General features: G+C 40.5%; 8 protein-coding genes across 8 annotated transcripts; 4 read left to right on the forward strand and 4 right to left on the reverse strand.

Annotated features, from left to right (window-relative positions):
• Positions 1–21: 21 nt before the first annotated feature.
• On the reverse strand, positions 22–689 carry LOC18993367. Its single transcript, XM_006416888.2, has one exon. The coding sequence runs from the start codon at positions 667–669 to the stop codon at positions 229–231; it is 441 nt and encodes a 146-aa protein (XP_006416951.1). The 5' UTR covers positions 670–689; the 3' UTR covers positions 22–228.
• A 1,367-nt stretch (positions 690–2,056) lies between these two features.
• On the reverse strand, positions 2,057–3,714 carry LOC18993368 (serine carboxypeptidase-like 50). The gene has a single exon (XM_006416889.2). The coding sequence runs from the start codon at positions 3,660–3,662 to the stop codon at positions 2,238–2,240; it is 1,425 nt and encodes a 474-aa protein (XP_006416952.2). The 5' UTR covers positions 3,663–3,714; the 3' UTR covers positions 2,057–2,237.
• Positions 3,715–3,877: 163 nt separating this feature from the next.
• Positions 3,878–5,109, forward strand: LOC18993369. Its single transcript, XM_006416890.2, has 4 exons — positions 3,878–4,136; positions 4,321–4,402; positions 4,512–4,628; positions 4,848–5,109. Exons 1-4 carry the CDS (start codon positions 4,018–4,020, stop codon positions 4,896–4,898), a joined length of 369 nt encoding a protein of 122 aa, XP_006416953.2. The 5' UTR covers positions 3,878–4,017; the 3' UTR covers positions 4,899–5,109.
• A 361-nt stretch (positions 5,110–5,470) lies between these two features.
• LOC18993370 (10 kDa chaperonin, mitochondrial) lies at positions 5,471–6,480 on the forward strand. The gene is made up of 3 exons (XM_006416891.2): positions 5,471–5,656; positions 5,742–5,881; positions 6,237–6,480. The coding sequence occupies exons 1-3, from the start codon at positions 5,552–5,554 to the stop codon at positions 6,286–6,288; spliced, it is 297 nt and encodes a 98-aa protein (XP_006416954.1). The 5' UTR covers positions 5,471–5,551; the 3' UTR covers positions 6,289–6,480.
• Positions 6,481–6,977: 497 nt separating this feature from the next.
• On the forward strand, positions 6,978–10,477 carry LOC18993371 (O-fucosyltransferase 4). Its single transcript, XM_006416892.2, has 10 exons — positions 6,978–7,436; positions 7,715–7,784; positions 7,959–8,026; positions 8,154–8,242; positions 8,337–8,534; positions 8,649–8,853; positions 8,981–9,148; positions 9,359–9,526; positions 9,614–9,804; positions 9,907–10,477. The coding sequence occupies exons 1-10, from the start codon at positions 7,068–7,070 to the stop codon at positions 10,052–10,054; spliced, it is 1,674 nt and encodes a 557-aa protein (XP_006416955.1). The 5' UTR covers positions 6,978–7,067; the 3' UTR covers positions 10,055–10,477.
• A 1,226-nt stretch (positions 10,478–11,703) lies between these two features.
• Positions 11,704–13,094, reverse strand: LOC18993372 (WUSCHEL-related homeobox 6). Its single transcript, XM_024152298.1, has 4 exons — positions 13,016–13,094; positions 12,519–12,890; positions 12,354–12,427; positions 11,704–12,045 (listed from the first exon to the last, which is right to left on the reverse strand). Exons 1-4 carry the CDS (start codon positions 13,092–13,094, stop codon positions 11,704–11,706), a joined length of 867 nt encoding a protein of 288 aa, XP_024008066.1.
• Positions 13,095–13,654: 560 nt separating this feature from the next.
• Positions 13,655–14,633, forward strand: LOC18993373 (short-chain dehydrogenase reductase 3b). Its single transcript, XM_006416894.2, has 2 exons — positions 13,655–13,727; positions 13,840–14,633. Exons 1-2 carry the CDS (start codon positions 13,711–13,713, stop codon positions 14,600–14,602), a joined length of 780 nt encoding a protein of 259 aa, XP_006416957.1. The 5' UTR covers positions 13,655–13,710; the 3' UTR covers positions 14,603–14,633.
• An 828-nt stretch (positions 14,634–15,461) lies between these two features.
• LOC18993374 (DELLA protein GAI) lies at positions 15,462–17,532 on the reverse strand. Its single transcript, XM_006416895.2, has one exon. The coding sequence runs from the start codon at positions 17,367–17,369 to the stop codon at positions 15,762–15,764; it is 1,608 nt and encodes a 535-aa protein (XP_006416958.1). The 5' UTR covers positions 17,370–17,532; the 3' UTR covers positions 15,462–15,761.
• Positions 17,533–26,430: the final 8,898 nt, after the last annotated feature.

Raw genomic sequence — 26,430 nt, forward strand, 5'->3', positions numbered from 1 at the left:
TTGAAACCAGTGAAATGACCCTTCTCTGAAGATTATTTTTTATATCTACTAAGCTGTCTTAAGTGCATATTATACTTTGTCATTCCCGCTTTTTTATATCTACTACTCTGTTTTCCCAAACCAAACCAAACTACTAATTATTTTTGAACAACAATCCTTGTTAGTTGGTTGTTATCTTAGGAAAGGAAACAGTTGATTACGAGAAAACATAATACAACATGTACACGATCATCCTACGTGAGTGGCATCCAGGAGCCAAATAACGATGTCAAGGATGCGAGACGCAAAGACGGCGGTGGAGACAGGAACGCTAACGAGAAGAAGAAGCAGCGTTCCAAACGCAACGCTGGGACGAGAGTTCATGAGGAAAGTTTGGAGAAGAGAGAGCGCGTCACAGATAGTAGCGTCGTAGTTGCAATAGAAACGCTTCTCCCAGTGCATCCAATGAGAAGGAGGTTCATAGTTCCTCTCAACCATCTTCATCTCATGGATCCGTTTCCTAAGGACCACCATGTTCTCGTCCACCACTCTTCCTCCTCTGTAGTAGTAGTTGCCGTAGCCACACACGGTGGTTTGCTTTCTTCTCTTTGTTCCGGTGGCGATCCTTTGTGAGCTCAACAATGGGTGGGATCTGAGTGGCGACGACGAGATCAGTAGTGTTGCTTCCATTTTTATTTCTTCTTGTTGCTCAGGAGACAAGGTATTCGTTATTTATAAGGGAAATATTTGGATAAGTTTTAGAAAAAAAACGGCTAAGGTTTGCTTTGGCAGTATTATTAAGAAATAAAAATAGATAAATGATTAGCGCGTTGCCTTCTCGCAGCATCGATGGGACCGCATTACTCACGTTCCTTCCAATTTCACCTTTGTTTCTTCTCAATTTCAGCTACACGTCTTTTACAGAATTGTCGACACGGACATTCAAGATTTTAATTATGCATATCAAGAATTTAATTATGATCGGAGTTAATATGGTTATATTGTTAAATGTCATATGCATTGCACTATCTCTCTACTCCCAGTTATCAACCAATAATTATACTGTATGTCCATTGACCACTCCTTTGTTTATGTTTTTTTTTTCTTAGAAGAAACGACGAGACGGTGCCCCTATGATTAATTAATCAAGGTTTAATTTTCATACTTAATTATTCCCTCCGTTTCATAAAGAGTATCGTTCTGACACTTTTTTTTTGTTTCAAAAAGAATGTCGTTTTAGAATTCTAATGTAATTTTTAACATAAAATACCATTTTTAACCTTAATAAATTTAGAAAATTAATTATAAATATAATTCTAAGAGTCATTTTCTGTAAATTAATAAGGGTATAAATGACCTTTTATCTTATTTCTTAATTTGTGTGAAAAATGTGAGAATAACACTTTTCATGAAACGGAAGGAATATAATAACAGCCTCGATTTAAGAAATAATATTTAAGAAATAATGAAGTGGGATGAGCAATCAAATGATAGACGCCGATTTGACACTTAAGCTCAATGGGCTTATAAAGTTAGCTAACTCGAAACCCACAAGTTGAAGTAAGCCCAATTTAAACAACTACCGTCAGCCCTAACTGTCCCGCGATCGCACTATATATATAGTTAGCTTCGAGGTAGAATGATTGAGGCAGAGCCGTCTTTAGAGTTCCGATTAGTTTGGTTTCGATCTTAAGCAGAGAGGCTTCGTTCTATATGTTTCTTTTTTTCTCCCGATTGCACGAATATTAATCTCACAAATAATGAAATGGGGAAGAGGCAAATAAAAAAGGGGAGAGATTTGATCGATAGCTCTGAAATACCTGTAGGTTTTCTACGGGGTGCCCTTCGTCTTCTTCCCTAAAACGAAAATGGCTTCATAGTACGGGTTTCTCTGTGCTTTCATTGTGTTTGGGTATTTTCTACTCTTCACTTTGATTCTCAATCACAATCCCGCCTCCAATCGCCATTACATTCTTTTTTAATCCATGAATTTGTGTGTTTTAGTCTTCTTTAAAATTAATATCAGTCAACCATACTTTGGGGACGTTTCAGAAAAAGAAAAAAAAAGACAGGCAAATGATAAAACCCAGGAGCAAAATTACATTCAAATTGAGTTACGTTTCGTACATAGTTGAATTTGAGAACAAATTTATCGATTGCCGTACAAGCAAATTTCAACGAACAATTAGAATCAGACTCTTATTCAGTGACACAAAACCCAACTAGTACAATCAAGAATCTTATTTTCTGATCTTCCACTACGTTTGAGAATCTAGTCTAACTCGCAAAGATTCCGTAAAACTCGACGAAAATGTCTGCTTTTCATTTCCACCACCGAACAAGCCTTGTCCTAAAACCCAACCTTCGATCATATCCCTCGAATTAACAGCTTTGTCTGTCGGAACAAAATGCCCAGCTCCTGAAACCACCACGTGGGTCAAATTCCCCCATCTCTGTACATACCCGGCGATATCACCGTCGCCGTCCTTCCACACCAACCTCTCCGCCGTCGAGAACATCCCAATCCCCGACCAATTCATAGTCTTCATCCACTCCTCCGTCGAAACGACACCGTCTCTGAGATCCAACATACCTTGATACAGCAACACCTTGGTTCTCCCCAACGCGTACTCCACCATGAACTTGACGCTCTTCATCACGTCTTCCCTTAAAACCTCTTCCACTTCATCACTGCACTCCTCAAAACGCACCGTTTCGCTCACTCCAAGAACCTGTTTCGTCTCTCTCTGGTTCATCAGCTCCACCACGAGGTCCGTCCTGTACGGAATCGACCGGGCCGTATTGTAGAGCGTCGCGAGTCCCGTCATATTGGCCACTAGCTTCAACAGCTCGGTTCTAGCGTCTGCTGCTTCACGCCATTTCTGGGCCTTGACGAGAGCCACGGATGTCTCTTGAGCTTTCTCCAGCTCCTCTCTCTGTTTTGCGTTGACAAGACCCGAGTAATATACGTTGACCGCATGGGTCCGGATCTGGATCACCGGGTCGGTCAGCCCGTTTCCAATGGCCAGGCCTTTTAGATTCACCTTCCCGTTGGGTTTCTCTTTAAGGATATAGTATCCAATGGCAGGGACATATTTCCCGGCGTAGCTCTCGCCGGTAAAGTAAACCGGTCGGTGTTCAAAACCTGGATTCTGCTCGGTGAACTCAACGAGCGCTTCGTACAGGTGCTCTGCCACCTGTCTCTGATTTCTCGGTATGTCTTGCTTTGAAGCGGCGATGCTGAATCCGACTCCTATGGGGTTATCCACAAAGAGTAGCCCGAAGAGGCGGTTCCAGGCACCGGGATTGCGTTCGAGTTCGGTGGCTTGTGAAACCACGCGCCAAGGGCCTAGCTCGTAGAAGTTGCCGATCATGGAAGAGCAGCCTGGTCCGCCTTGGAGCCACACGAGGAGCGGAGTGTCAGCAAGAGTAGTGGTGGTTGGCCTTTGGGCTTCGTAGAAGGTATAGAACATGGAGGAGCCGGGTGCGTGTTTAACCGGAAGGTAGCCGGATTTAGTGGGGAGAGCTTCATCGGGAAATAGTGGCGGCGGAGGAGACTCGACGGAGACGGCGAGGAGGAAAGTGGAGAGCAAGAAGAAGACTGTAGGGACGTGCCTCATTATTGCCACTAGCTCGTGGCTTGACATAATTCTCTCCCTTTGTATTATTTGACTGCAAAACATACTTTTGTGATTTGTCTTGTAACAACAAATGTAACGTAGCTGATAACATTATTTTTGGTTTTGGTTTTTCTTTTTATTTATCAACTAGTGGTTACTAACTTAATTGCATAAACATGAATAAATTATTAGTGGGCTTTTTTAAATGCTTTTCATAATTTATACTGCAAGTCTAATGGCCCAATATAAAAAAGCTTAGCTAGCCCCACAAGAATGCTGGACAAATAGGAGTCAACTTTCGCGAGAGGTTCTCAATTTGTAATGCGTGAAATTTGTTAAAGTGATCACAAGGTGCTCGATATAATTCCTGAGAGAGTTTCCAGAGGTTTTCGATTCTTACTCGGTTTTCGAGGTGAAGATGATGGTCTTGGATGTTTGCACAGAGATTCTAAAGATCCAGAAGCTACGACGGGTTGTCTCTTACGCTGGATTCTACTGCTTCACTGCCGCACTCACATTCTTTTATACAAACAACACGTAATGCTTCAAACTTTAGCTTCGGATCTCGATTTTCTTCATTTGGTTGTTCTTCCTTTTCAACTTCGTAGATGATCTTGCCGCCTTTTTGTGTTGATTGCTCAGCTTTGTCTTGGGTTCTTCGTTGAAGTTTTTGAGGTGAGGTCTTGTTGAATTTAATGTACGAATTCGAAATGTTTTGTAGAACAAGAGCAGGATTCTCCAGGGGAGATCAGTTTTATGCATCTTACCCTGCCGGCACTGAACTTCTGACCGACACAGCTAAGGTTATCTCTTGTTTCAATTCACACAGACATCTGAGGTGTCGTTTAGAGTTATTTTGTTCTCTGTGATTATTTAGTTGTGTGAAACTGATGAGTTGGTTTTGGTGTGAAGCTGTACAAAGCGGCGCTTGGGAATTGCTATGAATCTGAGGATTGGGGTCCTGTTGAATTCTGCATAATGGCTAAGCATTTTGAGCGCCAGGGAAAATCTCCATACGTTTACCACTCTGTAAGTTTCTTCAACATTTCTACTCTATGGTTCTTAATTGAGCTTAACATAGTCTCTATGGTTTGGATGATATATGTGTTTGAAGGTCAGTTTCCATGAAAACTAGGTTTAGGCTGACTTTGTGGTGTCTCCATATGTTGATAGAAATGTTTGTAGAATCATGTGTTGAGTTCCAAACCAAGTGTTGAGAGTTTTTTATTTGTTTGGTTGTAAATGCAGCAATACATGGCTCACCTTCTCTCTCAAGGCCAACTCGATGGAAGCGGCTAGAAGCGTCGATGTGTAGCTACTCTTGTTTATTGCAAAGTCGAACTCGGGCATATCGTACTTATCCAAGTTGTTGTGTACTCTTTTTCCTCATTTGTACGGCGATGGACTATTGAGATTCCTCACCAAGAAATATAAAAACATGTCTGCATGAAATGTACGCGCACAATGTAATAAACACATAGGATCAGACTTTAGAGTTTAGATGATGTACAAAGCAAAAAGCAAGCCAACACTTGAAAGGCTTAGCTTATAATCATCCCAGGTCTTCATCAAGTACACGATCATGGGTGGTCCCCTTTTCCATTCCAAATCGAATTGAAGACAATCATCCTTAACAAGATTAGTTTGAAAAGGTTTCAAATTGTACACTTAAACCAAAACTTAATGTCTGTGAAGAAAAAACACAAACGGTATTACGTTTTGTTAATCCTCACCTGCAGTTATGTGGCGCCTCAAGTAATAGTCCGACACCGTCTGAAAATGAGGTAGGCCCATTAAGTTTTACCAAAGATATTATAGGCCCAAATACGTGCGAGAAATCCCTAAAACCCTTGGCCTTTATGTGCTCCACTAAACCCTAAGATCTAGAAGAATCATCAGCCTTCCGTCTCTCTTCCTAGAAATCCGATTCGATCCGATAGAAGAATTCAGAAATGATGAAGCGTCTGGTCCCAACGTTCAACCGCATCCTGGTGCAGAGAGTCATCCAGCCTGCAAAAACCGAAAGTGGCATTCTCCTCCCAGAGAAATCCTCCAAGGTAAGAGCTGTTTTTGTTTTACGATTCGATCTTCTGATTTGGCATCAAAAGATCTGAAACGATGAGCATTTCCGGTTGATTTCAGCTCAACTCGGGCAAGGTGATTGCAGTGGGACCTGGTTCAAGGGACAAGGATGGGAAATTGATTCCGGTTTCGGTTAAGGAAGGCGACACTGTTCTTCTTCCAGAGTATGGCGGCACACAAGTCAAGCTCGGAGAGAACGAGTATGTCAATCTCGCTTCCTTCTTAATTTTACATTGAGAGCATTGATCAATTTCATAAGTCTTTTGATTTTTATCAACATGATCGCTGATGTCTTTAGGTAGCTCATTTTCAGATAGTTAGACTATGGAAAATTAAGGGATTTTGCCTGTAAAATCGTGAAGGATTTGGAAATTCTGTAATTCATTTCTGAGTAATCTGATTGGTGTTAAAACTTTTGATCAGTGAAAAGAATGCCAGTCTCAACACAATACATGTAGTTACATATTAATGATTTATGTGTGAAAACTTGTTGATGTTACAAAATGTAAAATTAGACCCATGTAATGAACTTTTGGTTGTTTGTGATGGACGCAGGTACCATCTCTTCCGGGACGAGGACGTCTTGGGAACGTTGCACGAGGATTAAAAATGGCTATAAGTAACTGCGAGTGTTCTTGTTGGCGTTTGTGTTACGGAGATGAAAAAGTCATTTACAATTTAGTTATCTTTTAACCTTGTGGTTGGAGTTTATCGTTTATCATTGAAATTTATCTTAAATGACTATCTTAATCTCATTCGAATCGTTCCAAATTGAATTGGCATCAGAAAACGAAAACCATTGTGCTGCATTGCATCTTGTGATTCTAGTCTTTTGTGTTTTTTTTTCCCCCGTAATTTGGTTATGTTTTGCGTCTACGTTTAGGTATACATTTTAAGTATTATCTTTCGCAGCTGCAGTACGGCATATAGTTTGATTGACTCAAATATCTTCTTCTTTTGAATGTAAGTCTTTGTCTCAAGCGTCTTTTTTTACCCAAAAATGTTGTAGCCCTCGACCCTAATTTTGGATAATTGCCTTTCGTCCTGATAATTCTAAGTAACTGGATTGAATTCTAAGTAATAAGAGTTTTCCATTTAAAGGGAAATGAAAATGACCCCGAGAAAGATTCATTGAACTAAAACACAGAAGAATCCAATAAATATATGAGAAAAGAAAGTGCGAATTGCATGTGATCGATCACGCTTCCACCGCACGAGTGCTCAAGAAATATATATAAAAAAAAAACTCTTTAATAGTTTCTCCTAACTTCATAGTTTCTCCGTCGCCGGGAAAAATCTGTCCAATCGGCGTTTTCCACCTGACATTGTTGCAATGCAAGGATTTTTAATCATGGCGTAGTTCCTTGGCGAAGGAGGAGGGAAACCATGATTTCCCAGGTGGAGAGAGATCCGTCGATTCAAATCCGGCTTCCGGGAAGCGACCATTCCACCACCTCTCCGCCGGCGTCACCTAGTCTCTGCCTGAGCCGGTCAAAATCATCCGTACAACAGAGTCGGACCTTCGCTCACCGCATCTCTTGGATCCTCCTATCGGTTCTTCTCCGGCGTCAGGGAATTCTACTCTTCGCTCCTCTCATCTACATCTCCTGTATGCTGTTTCACATGCGCACGGCGTCGTTTTATGCGGGTCCCATCATCCCTCGCCGTCCAGCGCCGGGATCCGTCTACAGAAGCCCGCAGGTTTACGCTAAGCTCCGATCGGAGATGGACGCTGATAATACCACGGCTGATGCGGTGAGGTTTGCCTCCGTTTTTCCCCGCTTTCGTAAAAACCCGTTTGAGAATGCGGGCATTGTGATATCGTAGTGATTCATTCATCTCTCGATGTCGCAATGTTGAACATTTTCTTTGTTTTGTTTTTTTTTTTTTTTTGCTTGGTCGATTCGGTGGTAAAGGGCTGAATTATTCCATATCCTTGATTCTCTATAGCTAGCATTGCAACATAATAAGATACTTGCTCTTTAGACGCTATCCTTTCTCACCTATCGTCAATGAAATTGTATTCATTTTAGATTTCAACAATTTGGAAACGTTCCTATAAAGGTGTGGAATGGAAGCCATGCGTGACCAAGTCTAATGGAGGTATTACTTAGCTTTTGTAGTTTCCTCTAAGGTGTTGTTGTTCTATGTAATAAGTTACATCATTGGTGAAGCATTTCTTGTTAAAACGTACTCAATTTGATGAAAGAAACTACACTGGCCTTGCGTCATAATCAATGAGGTTTTCTTTTTCTGTGTGTCTTTTGACAATTGTAGTTTTGCCTGAGTCAAATGGTTTCATATTCATTGAAGCAAATGGAGGTTTGAATCAGCAGCGGACTTCGGTAGGTTTTTAACTATCTTTTCATCTTACAGCATTATTCGATTTGTTTCACTCTAGCCTTCTTGCCTGTGTCTGGCGACCTTGTTTAAGTTAAAGTTGATGACTTGTCTCTCCCATGTTTTGCTTAGATATGCAATGCGGTTGCTGTGGCAGGCTACCTTAATGCGACCCTTGTAATTCCCAACTTTCACTATCACAGCATTTGGAAAGATCCGAGGTTTCAGATGATTTTCTTATCTTCTTCTGGGGTTGTAAATCCATCAATGCCATCTCTTTTTCAGCTATTTTCTTACAAAGGGCTTTCCTTGCAGTAAATTTGGGGACATCTATGATGAAGAATACTTTGTCAGTACCTTAGCAAATGATGTGCGGGTGGTCGATTCAGTTCCTGAATACTTAATGGAGCGTTTTGACTATAACTTAACAAATGTCTACAACTTCAGAGTTAAAGCATGGGCACCCACTCACTATTACCGAGACTCAGTCCTGCCAAAGCTACTTGAAGAAAAGTGAGTCATAGCGTGTTCTTAACTAATAAAAGTTGTTGTTTTTTTGTGTTAGGGATTTTTAATTCTGTTTTAGGATACAGGTTTTTGAGGTATTTGTTTCTTTTCATGGCACAGGGTTATAAGGATTTCCCCATTTGCAAATAGACTTTCCTTTGATGCTCCTAAAGCTGTCCAGAGATTTAGATGTTTGGCGAATAATGTAGCTTTGAGATTTGCAAAACCGATACTGACCCAAGGAGAAACACTGGTGAAAAAAATGAAGGAGCTTAGTGCCAACAACGCCGGGAAGTACGTTTCTGTGCATCTTCGTTTTGAAGAGGTTTGTTTCCTGTAAAGGAGAAACGCTTCACAAATCTGCCCCTAGTACCTATCATGGCTATATAATACTGAAAGCATATCTGTGTCTGAGGATAAAGATATGATACATTATAAGAACATGTGTGCAGGATATGGTAGCTTTCTCTTGTTGTGTATTTGATGGTGGCAACCAAGAAAAACAAGACATGATTGCGGCGAGAGAACGGGGATGGAAAGGGAAGTTCACAAAACCGGGCCGCGTGATACGACCAGGAGCTATCAGACTCAATGGGAAATGCCCTTTAACCCCTTTAGAGGTTAGCATAATTCTGTTGATTCTGGACACTGCTCCACTATCTACAAATGTGGTCTATATAAAGTTAACGTTACGAGAATATCTTTGTATTATATTCATCCATAGCTGTGGAATAACCAGAGTAGTGTGGAAAGGGAAAACCCTTGAGCAATGATATAAACAGAGTAACTAGTTCCTGTTAGCTCAATTTTCTTTCTTGTACACCTATCAGGTGGGTTTGATGCTTAGAGGAATGGGCTTCAACAAAAGCACATATATATACCTGGCCTCTGGCCCGATATATAGTGCGAATAGAACTATGGCTCCACTACTCGAGATGTTCCCTAATCTACAGACGAAGGAGATGCTTGCGTCTGAGGAAGAACTGGCTCCCTTTAAGGTCTGCTTGTGGTTTTCGTGATCTTCCACTGTTTACTCATCCACGTGATTGATTCTTTCTGACATAAAATTATTTGTCTGTGTTCAGAGCTTCTCTTCGAGAATGGCTGCACTAGATTACACAGTGTGTCTCCACAGTGAGGTATTTGTGACAACACAAGGTGGAAACTTCCCTCATTTCCTCATGGGGCATCGGAGGTATTTGTTTGGAGGACATTCGAAAACGATTCGGCCAGACAAACGAAAGTTGGCCATACTCTTTGACAATCCCAAGTTGGGGTAACAAATCTCATCTCTTCCAGTTCCACCTACATACTTGCTTTTTGGTTAATAATAGTATCTGGTTGGTTCCTCAATGGCTGTTTCTGGTTTCACTGGCAGATGGAGAAGTTTTAAACGGCAAATGCTAAATATGAGGTCCCATAGTGACTCCAAGGGGTTTGAGCTGAAACGGTCTAGCGACTCCATTTACATATTTCCTTGCCCTGACTGTATGTGCCGCAGGAACAAAACTACAGGAACCACCTGACACATTGTTGCCAGAGATTCGGAAATCTGGTTCATTATTTAATTTCACTGTATTGCTAATTCTTTCAATTATTTGGCCACGTCTCCACTCAAACAGAGCCATAGAGAGAGGACTAGTCTACGCTTGCAGGGCCCTGCCAAGCATTCTTCCCTGGGGTAGATTTTTTGACACATTGAAGCTGATGTATCTAAAACGAGGAACTGAGATAAGCTCCCACCAAGACCCACCCTTTGTTTCTGGGCGATGAGGATAGCATTTTAGATGTTCTTTTGTGCTTTGTAGATTGAAGCGTTTGCGTTTTGTACATTTGGTGTCTAGTGTTGGGTTGAATGTAGGGTTAGGGGAAGAAGAAAGCTGCACAAAAAAGTTTTGTACATTGATCGGTTCCTTTTTTGTTTTTTTTCTCTGAATAAGTATTTTAAATCAACTTATAAATTCTTCTCATTATACTCTTTATGATTCTTGCAAGTGAATGTGGCATTTCTGTAAGATTTGTATAGTGTCCATTTGCTTCGTTGCTTTCCAAAGTACCTTTTTCTACCTTTCTTCCTAGCAATTGTCCTTTCTTGTATGTGAATGTCTTAACTACTGAATTAGGATCTGTCTAATCTACTACACTTCCTAGAACCAATGTTTTAGTAACAATGAATAAAATGGCCCTTCTTCTATCGTTGAAATACAAGATTTTTCCGTCAGATTTTTTTTTGTCGCTAAGTCGATGATGTGATTACATGATATTGCTTTGATCTATTGTCACTGGAATAAAGTCATGAGAATCTAATTATCATGAACATTGGATTTAGCTTTATGAAGTTTATATGTCATATTGTGGAAGAGTCCTGATTATCACTCCTGTATTTTTAGACCCTTTAAGCTTCACTTGATGCATTCATTGTAGACACTCAGTAATGAAATCCACTACTTCCAAAAATTAGTTTCGTTGCACATCTCTTGTTTGCTTTCCAAGCACATGTGTCTTCATAGGCATCCATATATAGGTTAATAGTAAATGCATTTACATATGTGCCTTTGAGTATATTTGGTGATATCTTTTGTATTCTATCCACACATTGTTTGAAATTTTGTAGCTTCGTTTGACCAGCAAAAAAGGATGGCCGAGCCCTAAAGCTCCTCTGTTTTTACTTCATCCAAAATTATGACATTGATGTCCTCCTATTAAATTTCAATATATATCTAGAAAATTACCGTGTAAAAGACCCTGTTAGTTGACTGGAAAAAAAATCTATAGTGTATCTAATTCCAATGCCATCTCCATATCACTCTCTTTCCGACACAGTCGCAGATAAATTGCAGAAGAAGAAAAAGACACCCAGTTGAACAAAGAAAACACCCATTTAATAACTCTAACAAGACACATCTAAAACTTAAATATATATTCCTTACGCAGACAACGAAACATCAAAGCTTTCAGAAACATAGTCTCAGCTACAAACCTTAACATGCTCCAAGCTTCACATTCCGGTTATAACCTAACCCAACATTTACTACACGTCTCCATCTCTAACCTCCTTTCTCTATTTCACACCTTTTCTTCATGCGCATCACTTAAACCTTTTTTCCACAAAGCAACAAAATCTTCATTAAATCAATCCAACCGACCCTCTTTATTATTCACATGGGGTTTGGCTTCAGTTTATCAGAGGCATGAACTCGTAATAATAATAGTAGTTGCAGCACAACTGGTTTGGTTTTGTGTTCTCCTCTGCAAAACCGGTTGCCCCGGGTTTCTCTTGGTTCTCTATAACCGGGAAGAGATTTAGCGTTCGGCTTTTTCTTGTTTCTTCCTCTTCATTCATATTGTACTGGTGGTGCTCTGCTTCTTGCCTTCTTTTAGAAGTAATGATCACATGGTAGTTACTGCTACTGTCTGAAGTGTTAATTGGGTTTATCTGATTTCGCCACTTGCCTTCTTTTTCCTCCAACCCCCTTTCATAATCCTCCGTCTTCCCATCATTGTCAAAATAATTGTTCTGATGAGGAGAAGAAAAAAAAAGAAAACACAAATAAAAAGTTAAGTCTATATATTGAGATTCTTTATGAAAAAAAAAAAACGATTATGAGAAAGTGATATTTTCCCCTTAGTATTCCCAACATGACATGAAAGAAAGCTTTCATTGTCCTTTATGATTGTTCTTTGCTTCTCTTCCATATATCCACACATGAAACATTTGTATAATATACCAAAAAAAAAAATGCGGATGTTTGTAATGTATGTGTCTGTGCATGTATATGTAGTATTTCTAGGAAATTAATAAAATAAAAATAAATTAAGAAATACCTGTGGGTGTGTGTGTAAAGACGTGAAGCAAGTCTTTGTGTGAATAACTCGTTGCTCACCTCTCCTTCTCAAGACTAACAATGAATATGGAATGGACTAATTAATTCATTGCTACTCAATAAACCTTAACATTATATTATTTGATACTCAAACTGTGAGATTTACCTGATGATGAATCCTTGTTTCCCGTAGCCACATTGCCCTTACGTAGTGCTGCTTCATGAACGTTATTGATAGCAACTTCTCCTTGTTGATCAGAACGGCGTCGTTTCAGTCTCTCCCTTGACTTGTGGTTTTGGAACCAGTAGAAAACGTTCTTTCCCTCAATTCTCCCATACTTTTGGAGCTTAGATGCAATCTCTTGGATCTGTTGGGTCGTAGGCGTCCGCGTTCCGCTGCTGTAGACCTCTTCAAGCACCATCATCTGCTCAGGCGTGGGATTCCAACGTGACTGCATGTACTTTTCCCTCTCTTTGTTGGGTTCTCTTACGGAACCGGTTATGATCTGCTCCTCATTTCTGATGTCGTTAGTATTGCCTGAAACGTATTATTCCAAGCAAATCATGTATCACGTACACATTAATACATACATTTGTAGACAAAGCAGCATTATTTAGATGGACACAGAGAGCATATAAGGATACGAGGTAGGGTTTTAGTACAATGAGCAAGAGTCTGAGAAGTTGTGTAGTTGGTGCTGTAAAGAAGAAGAGGTGGGATTAGGTCTTTGTTGTAGGCCATGCTCTTACTTTCCACGCTGACTTTTTAGGAAAGAAATAAAATGATTTAGGAGGTTTTGAAGTTCTTGGATATGGTTTTGGAATGTGTTTTTAAGTTGCAGTGTTGCGGAAATGATGAAAGGTTATTCTATCTATCTTTTGGCCACTTTATATAGGCTAACAAACTGTTGTTTCCCTTCTTTTTCCATTTTCATTTTCATTTTCAGGTATTGTCATAATGTCATATGAATATAAGATATATGTATCTACATAGAATTAGCCAAAAATTTGAAAACATACATATAATCCACATATTACGAAAAAATATAAGTAACCAATTTCTTTGGTAAACCGATATATGATGACGAATAACCGAATGTTCTTGGCTGTTTTTTTGGATCGTATGTATCTTGTGTGTTGCTTGTCTCTAGCTATGTTACAAAACCAAAGCCGTCAACAAATATTGTTTTGTAACAAAGCCAAAATCTTTATACCTAATATCTTAACAAAAAGAATGATTAAATTAAGAATGGCCAACTGGCCATGTGCATATAAACATTAGGTGAAGATTAAAACACGAATAAAGTGGAACCAAATAGGTGAATGCTTCATCCTTTGAATTCGAAGTTGCCTCAACAATGTCGTCGGGACGCAGGCAAATTCTTCCTCTCTCGAATCACCATAATTATGTCTCTAACATAGAGATAGAGTCGTATTTTTATTGATTCATATACTTTATGATATAAATACTTGTTAACATGTAGCAGATTGGAGGGCAAAATCGTAATTATAACAGGCGGAGCGAGCGGGATAGGCGCGGAAGCCGTGAGGCTGTTCACGGAACACGGCGCCAAAGTGGTCATCGTGGACGTGCAAGACGAAGCGGGCCAAAACGTCGCAGTTTCGATTGGGGAAGACAAAGCCAGCTACTACCACTGTGATATCAGACACGAGACGGAAGTCAAAAACGCCGTTAAGTTCACCGTCGAAAAACACGGCAGGATCGACGTTCTGTTCAGCAACGCCGGCGTAGTAGAGCGGCAGCAATACAGCATCCTAGACCTCAACCTCGAGGAGGTCGACAGAGTCATGGCCGTCAACCTCCGTGGCGCGGCGGCGTTCGTAAAGCACGTGGCACGCGTCATGGTGGAGAGTGGGACACGTGGCTCAATCGTGTGCACCACAAGCGTTGTGACGGAGATCGTGGGAAAGGCCCAGCACGGGTACACGGCGTCGAAGCACGCGCTCTTGGGTCTGGTCAGATCGGCTGCTGGTGAATTGGGGAAACATGGGATCAGAGTCAACGGCGTCGCGCCGTTTGGGATCGCGACGCCGATGCTGTGCGACGGTTCGGAGACGGAGACGAGTAAGCTAGAGGAGATCTTCAGCGAATCGGCGAATCTGAAAGGTATTGTGCTCACGGCTCGACACGTGGCGGAAGCTGCTCTGTTTCTCGCCTCTGATGACTCTGCTTACGTTAGTGGCCAAAACCTCGCCGTTGATGGTGGATTCGCCGTGGTTAAGGCTTAACCTTGTTGGACTCATTGAAATCTATAGTAAGAATATGGGCCTATTCTATTGGGCTTTTGTTTTGTTCTTTTCACTTTTAGTGAAAACGAAATGAATTTGAACTTCTTGTTACTGAACTATATATTAAGCTAAGACTATCTAATATGATGGTCCAGAAAACTTAAATTTAAAAGAAAAGAGTGTGACACGCCGGAAAATCAAAGTGTGGTAAAAAAAAGGTGCAGGGAAAAAAGAGAGAAAAGAAGCCATTGATCAGAGTGATATTGTATTTTTATTTTTAATTCATGAAATGGACTATTGATTTAGGCCCAGTAACACTTATTTGGCCCACTTAAGTAAAATTCATAAGAAAGATAATTGAATCAATTGACCCCACGAATATGAATAAATGAAAACTTCAGAATCAGGTAAGATATCATAAAAGATCAAATGTCACATTCACCCAACTATCTACCAACGGGTCACGACTCACGAGTGAAGTGTATTACAACCTCTGTCGAATTTTTTTAAAATCTCTTATAAAAGAGTGAAGTGTATTACAACCTCTGTCGAATTTTTTTAAAATCTCTTATAAAAGTTCCTAAAGGAAGTTCATCTTTCATTTTACAACACATCTGCATTTCCGGTTTTTCTGTTTCGTAAAAATAGAATTTTCTTTATGTGCAGTTAAAGTTGTACGATATTTATTATTAACAGAAAAGATGTACATTTATAGCTTTTCGGTTTTCTTTTCAGTACTTTTCCAATAGAAAAAAAAAATACGATTGAAAACGACTTGCGTTGTTAGAATAATCTGGTGCGCCCACAATGTTAAGCACATATGATTGAATACTGGCTCGTTATTATAAAATTCGACCAATCAATCAAAACTTATTACAATGAACTTATAGTATAGCCTTGTTTTCAATAATAATTTTATTTCCACCAACTACGTACATGAAAACTTGGTAACTACAAAATTCTATATCTGCCTATCCATTTTGGTATTTTACCCTGCAATGTCACATGAAAAAAAAAAACGGTCCATCTCGGAAGCGAGATTATAACTGACCTAGCAAAACTTAGAAACAGGTGACAAAGGGGAAAAACAGTTGTATTCAGCTCGGTTCGATCGAAACTTCTGTAAAATTAAACCGGTCTACTGATCCATCGAATCGACTCAGTGGGACACCATCTGATTGGTGGAGAGCTTCCAAGCCGAAGTGGCTATAAGCGGCCTAGTGTGCCAACCCAGCATCAGACAGCCGTCGCTCTCCTCCACACGATAACCTTCACCACTGTTGAACAAAGCCAAAAGCATGCTCGCTTGCTTGAACGCATTCGAACCAATATGTGCAGCCGAAAACCCCGCAGAACCAAACCGGTTTCTCCATTGACTCAGCGTTTCGTGACGCTCAACTCGGTCAGGCCCATCACAAGCGACAACGTTGCAGATCTGTTTACCCAAGTAAACCTCCGACATGACCTTGTCTTGGCTACTCGGGACTCCTTCCAACGAGTCAAACAATGAAGAGTAATAATGCAGAGACTCGGTAAACCGGTCTAAGAAAACCGGACTATTATGGTTTGATTCTTGTTCCACCACAGTGAAAATCTCCGGTTTAATCTGATTCACGACTCCAAGGACTTTCTCGATCGCACCTGGTCGTCCCAAAAGCTTGTGAAGCTCAAAAACAGAGTTAACCGCAACAGATTCGATCTCACTTGGTCTAAGCTCCAGCATCGACGCGTCGAGATCTGCTAAAGTGTTGGCGACGAATCCTCTGTACTCGAACTCCACGTGAATCGCCTCCGCTAGATGAGCCAGCTTACACCCAACCTCATGAAGGTAATCGAAATTATCCGGTGCCGGTGGACCGATTCCGGTTAGCCGAAAAATCGGAGGACCTCCAGGTCTAAGCGCGAGGGCTTGCATAAGCGCCGGCCATTGTAGACCCTGATTCATGGAGAAATCGATCACATGAACCCTTTTCTTGCCTTGGAAAGCTTCGAGAATGGCTTGATTCGCCGTAAAGTGTGCGAATTTGAGGTAAGGACAGGTCTCATAGAAGTGCATCTGGAGAGTGTCGGAGAGAGAATGGTCGATCGGACTCCGAGACGGACGGAGATGGTAGATTCGGCGCGCGAGAGCTTCGGCGAAGTAAGTAGCTACTTTTCTCATTGCGCCGACCTGAGACACAGCTAAAAACCCGATTTGCTTCACCAGAGCTTCCGCTAGATTTAGATCGTCCTTTTGTACGGCTTCGGCGCAGGCCAAAAGCGCGTGGACGAGACGCACACCGTTCTCCTGTGAGTCGACCAGGACAAAAGCCCGAGTTGGCTCAGTCGTCGTGGTGGCCACCGCCGCCGGAGATGTGGAAACAACCATGGAATCAGAGCTCGAGCATTTTAACCGCTTGTTGTTGGTACCTTGGTTCGACGAAGAAGAAGAAGAATCGGTCGCGAATTGATTGAGAATAGCGTCACCGGGAATAGCTTTGAGGTCGTAATCATCGGCAGAGGACGGAGGGTTGAGATCGGAGAGCATGGAGTCGAGCCACGTGTAAAGCTGCGATGGGTTGTAGTGTACGGTCCTCGTGGCGAGCTGAGAAAGATCGTCTTCCCGAACATTAGACATCATCACCTCAAGCTGCTCAAGCTTCTGAGCAACCTCAGCCATTTCCGACGACTGCACCTTGTAACCAAGCACGGCCAAAAGCTCATCCATGCCGTCTTCTTCCTTCATCGTCTTATCTCCCTGAAAAAAATGATTTTGATCTCTCTTCATGATGGTTATTGGGGGTTTCTCAGATCGATCTTGAAACCTTCCTTTAATGTCGGATCTCTAGGTTTTGCTTTTTCTGAGGGTGAAGAATCTTTAGTATTGGGGATTGGGTGAATGGTGATGCTACTACTACTACCACTTCTGTCTATTATCACAACAAAGAAATTGGGAAAATACTCAAATAGAGAGAGTGAGAGAGGTCCATGAAAAAAATAAAAATCATATTTAAAAAAATATTCTGTATAGAAAAATAATAATTATTGAAAAGGGCAAAGGAAAAAGCTCGTGATGGGGCTCGATGTCCGATGAATCATGGATCAGAGGGCTAACAGCAACGTCTACAGCTCAAAGCGATAAGGCTGAAAACAGACCAAATTTGGTATATATGTATATAGTTATTCTATTTATACATACATATATATATGTATATTTTTTCGAAAACGGAACTCTGTTTTTCGCTTGATTTAAATCATATGGTGGAAGTTAAAACTTTTGGAGTTTAAATGGTCTACACTTTTACAACTAGAAAGCTTGTCACACAACTAGTGTTACATTTTACTTTATCTCGCTTTTTAATAGTTAATTTGGTGTGTTTGTTTTGTATGATTAAATCTTTGATCATACTGATTTTGTTTAAAGTGTCATTATAGTTTATTCTAGTCAAAAAAAATTTATGCTTCTCAGCTTGAACTTTGTATTGAACAAAAATAAATAATCATTGAACCCATTATAAAAAGTATAATAATTAAAAATAAAACATCTACGTGTTATAACACATATCATATATATACTCTTATACCGGTCCATTAGGCCCATCAGGGCATTGTACTTAACCTAGATTCCTTATGTACTCTATATATACATTCCAGTGATTAATAAAGTTTCTAAGTTTTCACAACACGTTATCAGCACGATAAGACTCTCTGAGCGAAAAACCCTAATAAATCCGGCCACCACCAAAACCCTAAAAGCAAGTCGAAACTTAAAAGACGCATATCTTCCAAACCGTGAGGAACCAGAAGACGATCTACATATCAAATCGAAGCCCTCGACGAGACGAATCTACTGGTGAAAACCGTTTGTCGATCCAACGTCGGACGCGCCCTCACGCACACTTACAGTACACGACGATCAACCGAAAAAAAAAAAAAAAACAGATCCGAGTTTTTCCTTCTTCAACCAGCAGCTTCTCCAGTTTTGGTGATCAATCCTTGGAATTTGTAGCGGCTAACTGAGGTCTATTAGCTCCCAGTTTCATTAGCCTGTCAGAAATCCAAAGGTGGAAAAGGTATCTTCTAAAACTGAAAGCCATAGAACCTATTGTTTAAACACTTCAAAACCCTATAAAAAAAAAATTGATCTCTAATTGATTGAAAGTGTTTGATACTCTGATGATTGATTGATAACTTGTTGATTGATTGTTTAAATTACAAGTTTATGCATGTTCAAAGGTTTTAAACTCGTTTTATAAAACCCTAATCTACAAAAACCTAACAACCGTTTTTGGCCATGTTTATGGCATAAACCTATTCGATTTTCTTCATGTTTAATAAGCTTGTTGCAGCTTATTTGATTGTTGATTCTCTTGCTTGAAACACTTGATTGAATAAACTAAGAAAATCAACCCTAAATCCTAAGCTTGATTCACGATTTTGTAATCTTCAAAATCGTAAGTCATAATGCTTAAACCCTAGTCCTTTTCACGTGATTTTTTTGTTGTCCTTGTGAAATTATTAAAACCATCGACCACAGATCCTATAGATCTCGAAATCACATCCAAAATATGTTTTCCAAACCGTTAAAACCCTAATCATATTCGGCTCCCCTAGGGTTCCTCCTAAACCGCCTAAAACCGGCTAAACCTGGTTCTCATTAACCGAAATTATATTCGGCTTTAACCGATTAAATCACAGCTATTAAACCGACATCATGTTCGGGGTAACTAAAACCATACTCTTTAAAATTTACTATTTCCGAGAAAGTTCCCTCTAATAGAAAGTTTCCTCATATAAAAACTTTCCTCATATAGAAATTTTCCCGACATAGAAACTTTCCTCATTTAGAAAATTACCCAAATTAGAAACTTTCCAAATTTAGAAACTTTCCTAAAATAGAAATATTCTCAAAATAGAAAGTTTCATCATCAGCATTCAAAATTTTCTCAAAACAATCCCTAACAAAATCAATCTCATGTTTCAGATGTCAAACATTCAGAAATGTGAATTCGAGGCCCTTCACGTCTCCGGGGATAACTACCTCGAGTGGGCCCTAGACATGCGCTTGTTCCTTGCATCGAAAGAACTCGATGCATGTATTACCGACGGTAACACCGCATCCCGTAAGGGACAGTCTCAGGCGATATGTCACATACGCCATCATCTGGCCCCGAGCCTTAAGCAGCAATATCTCACTCTTGAGAATCCACTTGAATTGTGGCAAGCGCTGAAAAAGCGATATGACCATCAGAAAATGGTCCAGTTGCCTCAGGCAGATTTCGAGTGGAAGAACCTTCGGTTCCAGAACTACAAATCCGTAGATGATTACAACAACGAACTCTTTCGTATTGTTGCCATCCGGAAACTCTGTGGCGAAGATGTGACAGATAATGATCTCCTCGAGAAAACATTATCCACATTCAGCACAGAGAATGTTGTGCTCCAACAACAATACCGTGCAATGAAACACACATTGTACGAAGACTTGTTGTCCTGTCTTCTCCTCGCTGAGAAGAATAACCAGCTGCTTATGAGGAACAGCGCTATGAGGCCCCCGGGATCGGCTCCTGTCCCAGCTTCTCGTCAAGAGTCCTACCATGTTCAACCCGATAGATCCTCAGATCACCGCCGTGGACGTGGTAATGGACGTGGTAATGGCCGAGGACATGGACGTGGAAGACGTAGACGCGGACATGGTCGTGGCAACCGACCTAACCTCAGTTATGGTCCTGGTCGTGGTCGAGGCATCACCAAGCCGACCCGCCACACCAACCCCGATCACTCTGCTTGTACCAGATGTGGGATGTTCAACCACCCAACAAAGCAATGTCGCACCCCCAAGATCCACTGCGATCTATACCAGAAGTACGGAAAAGCTCCTGCTGAAGCCAACATGACTCAGCCAGTCGATGCTGCTAACCTGGAAGGTGAAGACCTCCTTGATGATGAGAACACCACAAACGAGCAGACCGACCCCATGGACTATGAAACAGCTAATCTCCTCGATTAATTCAATCATCTGAAACTCTGATACAATTTGATTTTGTTCTTTATTTTTTTTTTCATTTTGGGATTTGTTTCATTTTTTTTTTTTCCATTTGCCTTTATTCTCAGACACTGCTTTACTTTATGATTTATCACATTTTCTGAATTCCTCAATAATGAATTCTATCTTCTATTCATAATGAAGCACACCAGCAAATGGAAACCATAGTCGTAGCTAGTGGATCCAGCCACACTATCTTAAGAAACAAAAGTTACTTCATAAACCTAACCTATCAAACCGCAAATATTAGCACCATCGCGGGTCCCTCAAACCTTATCGAAGGATATGGCCATGCCTATGTGTTGCTATCAAATGGCACACAACTTGAAATACCAGATGCTCTATATTCTCCTAGTTAGAAGAGAAATCTTCTGAGCTGCAAGGATATAAGACAGAATGGTTTCCACATAGAAACCCAAGGTCAAGGGAACAAAGAATCCCTCCTAGTCACTAAAACCGTAGACGGCCATAAACAAATCCTCGAAACCATACCCGCGCTCTCTACTGGACTTTACCATGCTAAAGTCAGTATGATTGAAGCTAATACCACTCTCAAAGCCCGGTTTACTGATTATACTATTTGGCACGACCGGCTCGGTCATCCCGGTGCAAATATGATGCGTAAACTAATTCAAAACTCTCAAGGGCATACCCTCAAAGAAAACCGAGCTTATCCTCAACACCTCATGTGCACAGCTTGTTCTCAAGGCAAATTGATCACTCGGCCTTCACCAGTTAAAATCTCTAAACAAACACTTCATTTCCTAGAAAGAATCCAGGGCGATATCTGTGGACCTATACATCCATCTTCCGGACCATTCCGGTACTTCATGGTCCTTATAGTCGCATCGACCCGTTGGTCATATGTTTGTCTCTTGTCCTCTCGGAACCAAGCCTTCGCTAGGTTCTTGGCCCAAATCATCAAATTGCGGGCCAATTTCCCTGACTTCCCACTAAAGACTATCCGCCTTGACAATGCTGGTGAATTTACCTCACAAGCGTTTAATGACTACTGTATGGCCATGGGGGTAACCGTGGAACATCCTGTAGCACATGTCCATACTCAAAATGGATTGGCTGAATCATTCATTAAACGCATTCAATGGATAGCCCGACCATTACTCATGAGATCAAAGCTCCCGGCCTCAGCATGGGGACATGCAGTATTACATGCTGCTGAACTCATACGCATCCGGCCATCTAGTGAACACAAATATTCCCCATCCCAACTACTCTCGGGTCATGAGCCAGACATCTCCCATCTCAAAACATTTGGGTGTTCAGTATATGTACCCATTGCTCCACCACATCGAACCAAATGGGACCTCAAAGAAGGATGAGAATATATGTTGGTTTTGACTCTCCCACCATCATAAGATATCTCGAGCCAACCACTGGAGATCTTTTCAAGGCCAGATATGCGGATTGCCAATTCGATGAATCGGTATATCCCTCTTTAGGTGGTGAGACAAACAAGCTGGTCAAAGATCTTTCATGGAATCAAACATCATTAAATTGGCAAGATCCTCGGACTCTAGAATGTGATTCAGAGATCCAAAAGATTATTCATTATCAAAAGCTAGCTAATCAATTGCCAGATTCCTTTGCTGACCCGACCAAAGTAACCAAATCGTACATCCCAGCTTGTAATGCACCAGTACGAATAGCTGTCCCAACGGGACAGACCCAAGTTGCTACAGAGTCTGCACCACGTCTCAAACGGGGCAGACCTCTCGGTTCCAAAGATAAGAATCCCCGGAAATCAAAGAAAGGTGCAATAACCGAAACCGGGATTCCTGCAATATCAGACATAGCCGCGGCTGAGACTCAATCTAATGAACCCTCAATGGAAGTTCGGGACGCCGAATCTCCAGGTTCAGAAGATAACAATGAGATCTCCATCAATTACAATATGTCCGGAATACAATGGAATCGAAAAGAAGTCGACTTAAATGCACTCTTTGCATACAAAGTAGCACTTGATGTTGCGCTCACGCAAGAGGATCTAGAACCCACGTCAATAACACAGTGTACACATCGAACAGATTGGCTAAAATGGAAAGAAGCCATAAACGTGGAGTTAAAGAGTCTCAAACTCAGAAACGTGTTCGGTCCGATCATCCGGACCCCATCACACATCAAGCCAGTGGGCCACAAATGGGTCTTTGTGCGCAAAAGGAACGAACTCGATGAAGTCGTTCGATACAAAGCACGGCTTGTAGCACAAGGATTCTCACAGAGACCCGGAATCGATTATGAGGAGACTTATTCTCCAGTGGTGGATGCAACAACATTCCGATTCCTCATAAGTCTGGCCATAAGAGAAAATCTTGATCTGCGGTTAATGGATGTTGTAACCGCATATCTCTATGGGCCCCTGGATAACGAAATATATATGAGACTCCCAGATGGCATTGAACTAAAAGACAAAAATGCATCTTGAGATCAATACTGCATCAAGCTGAACAAATCCTTGTATGGACTGAAACAAAGTGGGCGTATGTGGTACAACCGCCTCAGCGATTACCTCATCAAAGAAGGCTACAAAAATGACCCCATCAGTCCATGCATCTTCATCAAGAAGTACTCAAACAAAGGATTTGTAATCATAGCAGTATACGTGGATGATCTAAACATCCTCGGAACATCTGGTGAGATCTCCCAAACAGTCGACTGCTTAAATGCAGAATTCGAAATGAAAGACCTAGGCAAAACAAAGTACTGTTTGGGATTACAACTTGAGTACATCAAAGGAGGAATCCTTGTGCATCAATCGGCTTATATCGAAAAGGTACTCAAGCGATTTAATATGGACCAAGCTCACCCATTGACCAGCCCAATGGTAGTTAGAAGCTTAAGTGATGACCCTCTTGGTCCCAAAAAGGATGATGAAGAAATTCTTGGTCCTGAAAAGCCATACCTCAGTGCTGTAGGAGCGTTAATGTACCTGGCTAGTCACACTAGACCAGACATATGTTTCGCTGTGAACCTCCTCGCTCGATATAGTTCATCTCCAACTCAGAGGCACTAGAACGGTATAAAACATCTCCTAAGATACCTTCGAGGTACTCAAGACTTAGGACTCTTCTATACTAACCAAAATAAAGATGGGTTAGTCGGCTTCGCCGATGCAGGATATCTATCAGATCCGCACACTGCCAAGTCTCAAACTGGCTACGTTTTTACGCATGGAGGAACAGCCATCTCTTGGAGATCAATGAAGCAGACACTCACTGCCACTTCATCAAACCATGCTGAAATCCTAGCCATTCATGAGGCTAGTAGGGAATGCGTTTGGCTGCGCTCCATGACTCAGCACATCCGCAGAGATTGTGGTATGGACGAAGACACACAGCCCACGGTGATGTATGAAGACAACGCGGCATGCATAGCTCAGCTCAAGGAAGGATATATCAAAGGAGATCGGACGAAGCACATTCTACCGAAGTTCTTCTCAACCTCAGACTGGCAGAAGGACGGCACTCTCAGCGTTCAGCAGGTCCGATCCAGTGAGAATTCAGCTGACCTCTTCACCAAATCATTGCCTACTTCAACACACCGGAAGCTCGTCAAACAGATAGGAATGTATAGACTTAGAGATCTGCAGTGATGGTACAATCAGGGGGAGTAATGCGTGTTGTACTCTTTTTCCTTCACCATGGTTTTGTCCCACTGGGTTTTTCCTGGTAAGGTTTTAATGAGGCAACATTCCCCAGCGCATTATCGAGATCCCGATTGAGTAGCTGACCCGGTTCACTCGTCCAAGGGGGAGTGTTATAACACATATCATATATGGACTCTTATACCGGCCCATTAGGCCCATCAGGGCATTGTACTTAACCTAGATTCCCTATATACTCTATATATACATTCCAGTGATTAATAAAGTTTCTAAGTTTTCACAACACTACGCATCTAGTGTTAAGAAAAACAAACATCATAATTAAATGTAAGAAAAAGGGTATTGCTTCATGAAGAACAAAAAAGAAAAAAGAAAAAAAATAGTTCTGCATATTCAACTTCTTTTCTATAGAGAAAATCCGAATAATTTGTTTCTAGCATTTATCATTTCTAAAGATCTAAAAAACAACAACCTTTTCTTTGTCGCCCTAGAAAGAACTTTTAGTAAAAAAACTCCTCAACTAAGTTTGAATCGGATAAAAATCCCTCAACTATTTTTGTAACGTAAAAACCCATCAACTAAGTTTTTGTAATGATTTAGCCCCTCCGTGAACAGCACCGTCAAGTCTTAACAAATCGTTCTTTTTTTAACAAAAACTACACGATTTTTACTATAAACAACAAATTTTTTGAAAGCCAGATATAAGAATCTCAAATTAAACATAATCTCTAAAATTCCTAAATTCTTAAACCTAAATTGATGAATCCTAATTTTTGAAAGTGTGATTCTAAGTAGTTTTTATGGTTTGTAAGTCAATTTGGTGAGATTGGAAATGATTTGTTGTGTTGATTAAAACGAATTTGAGAGAAAAACCCTTAAATTGAGAGAAATATTTTCGCAAATTGGGAGAAAGAGGAAAAAGAATCATAAATCTGAAGCTTGGAAAAAGATGAGGCAGCTGTTTTAATTTGATGTTTAAAACCTTATTCTTCTTCCTTCAACAAATTTATTTAAAAGAAGAGTTTAAGAGTTTTTCAAATTAAATGAGGAACCCTAATTTTTAAATTGAAAATTTTTAGTTTCAAATTGATTTGGGGTTTTCTTTTATTGTAGTCATTTCATTTTTTTATAAAATACAAAACATCATGTTTTTATTTAACTGTAACCCGTTAAGATTTGACGGTACTGTTCACGGATGGGCTAAATCATTACGAAAACTTAGCTAAGAAATTTTTATATTACAAAAATAGTTGAAGAGTTTTTATCTGATTCAAACTTAATTGAGGAGATTTTTCACTAAAAACTCCCTAGAAAACAAAAACCTTTAACCTTGTTAATAATAGTGAAAAAATGAATTAGATTTCATTTTAAATACAGCAGACTTTATATTGTTTCTTTTGATGGAGAACTGAAGAAGCTTTAAAAGAAGCATAATTAAAATCACACTTAAAAGCAGAACTGCGCTCATCATACTGTCTTAGTGCCTTAGCTTCCTTTGTAATAATGTAGCCATGTTTCGAGGAAGGGGGTAGCAAAGGTAACAGCATAAATAAATTATATTACTTTCATACAAATCCCCAACATCCTAAACAAAATTCGCTACTTGAATTAACCAGTTCCATTTTCTTTTCTTTTTTGTCAAACTTTCTTCGTTCCATAAGATTTTGTTCCATTTCTATAAGACAAGAGTCGCGAGAAATTGTTGTATAAACTGCTGCATAATGTAGATAAACTGCTACTATATGTCCCCCGATTACAGTGATGATTTTCGGGAAAACAAGAACTGATACCATGTGATGATTCCACGTGTAAAAGGGTCCCACAGGCCATTTGACGCGAATAGCTATACGAACTAACCGTACCCCACGGAGACAGTGGTCCCCTTAATCCATGTGATTCTTACACGTGTCGTGTCTTTTATCCGGTAGGCCCTAAGACCCTTCCCACCGTTGACGGCCGTCGTATGGACCATCTCAAACTACCGCTCCATGGTTACATTACATGCTCTCTCTTCTTCTTTTTTTTTTTGTCGGCCATGGTTTCATGTTCTAACTGTTCTGTTACGTCATTTTCTCTACATTTCAATTTATTTGTTCGTTTTTCTGCTAAGCCACTTCACATTAATTTATCGGATGCATAATTAAATTTATGGATTTTTTTCCTAAGCATATGCTCATGCTC

Source organism: Eutrema salsugineum, unplaced genomic scaffold, assembly GCF_000478725.1.
Source record: "Eutrema salsugineum unplaced genomic scaffold, Eutsalg1_0 scaffold_5, whole genome shotgun sequence".
NCBI lineage: Eukaryota > Viridiplantae > Streptophyta > Magnoliopsida > Brassicales > Brassicaceae > Eutrema > Eutrema salsugineum.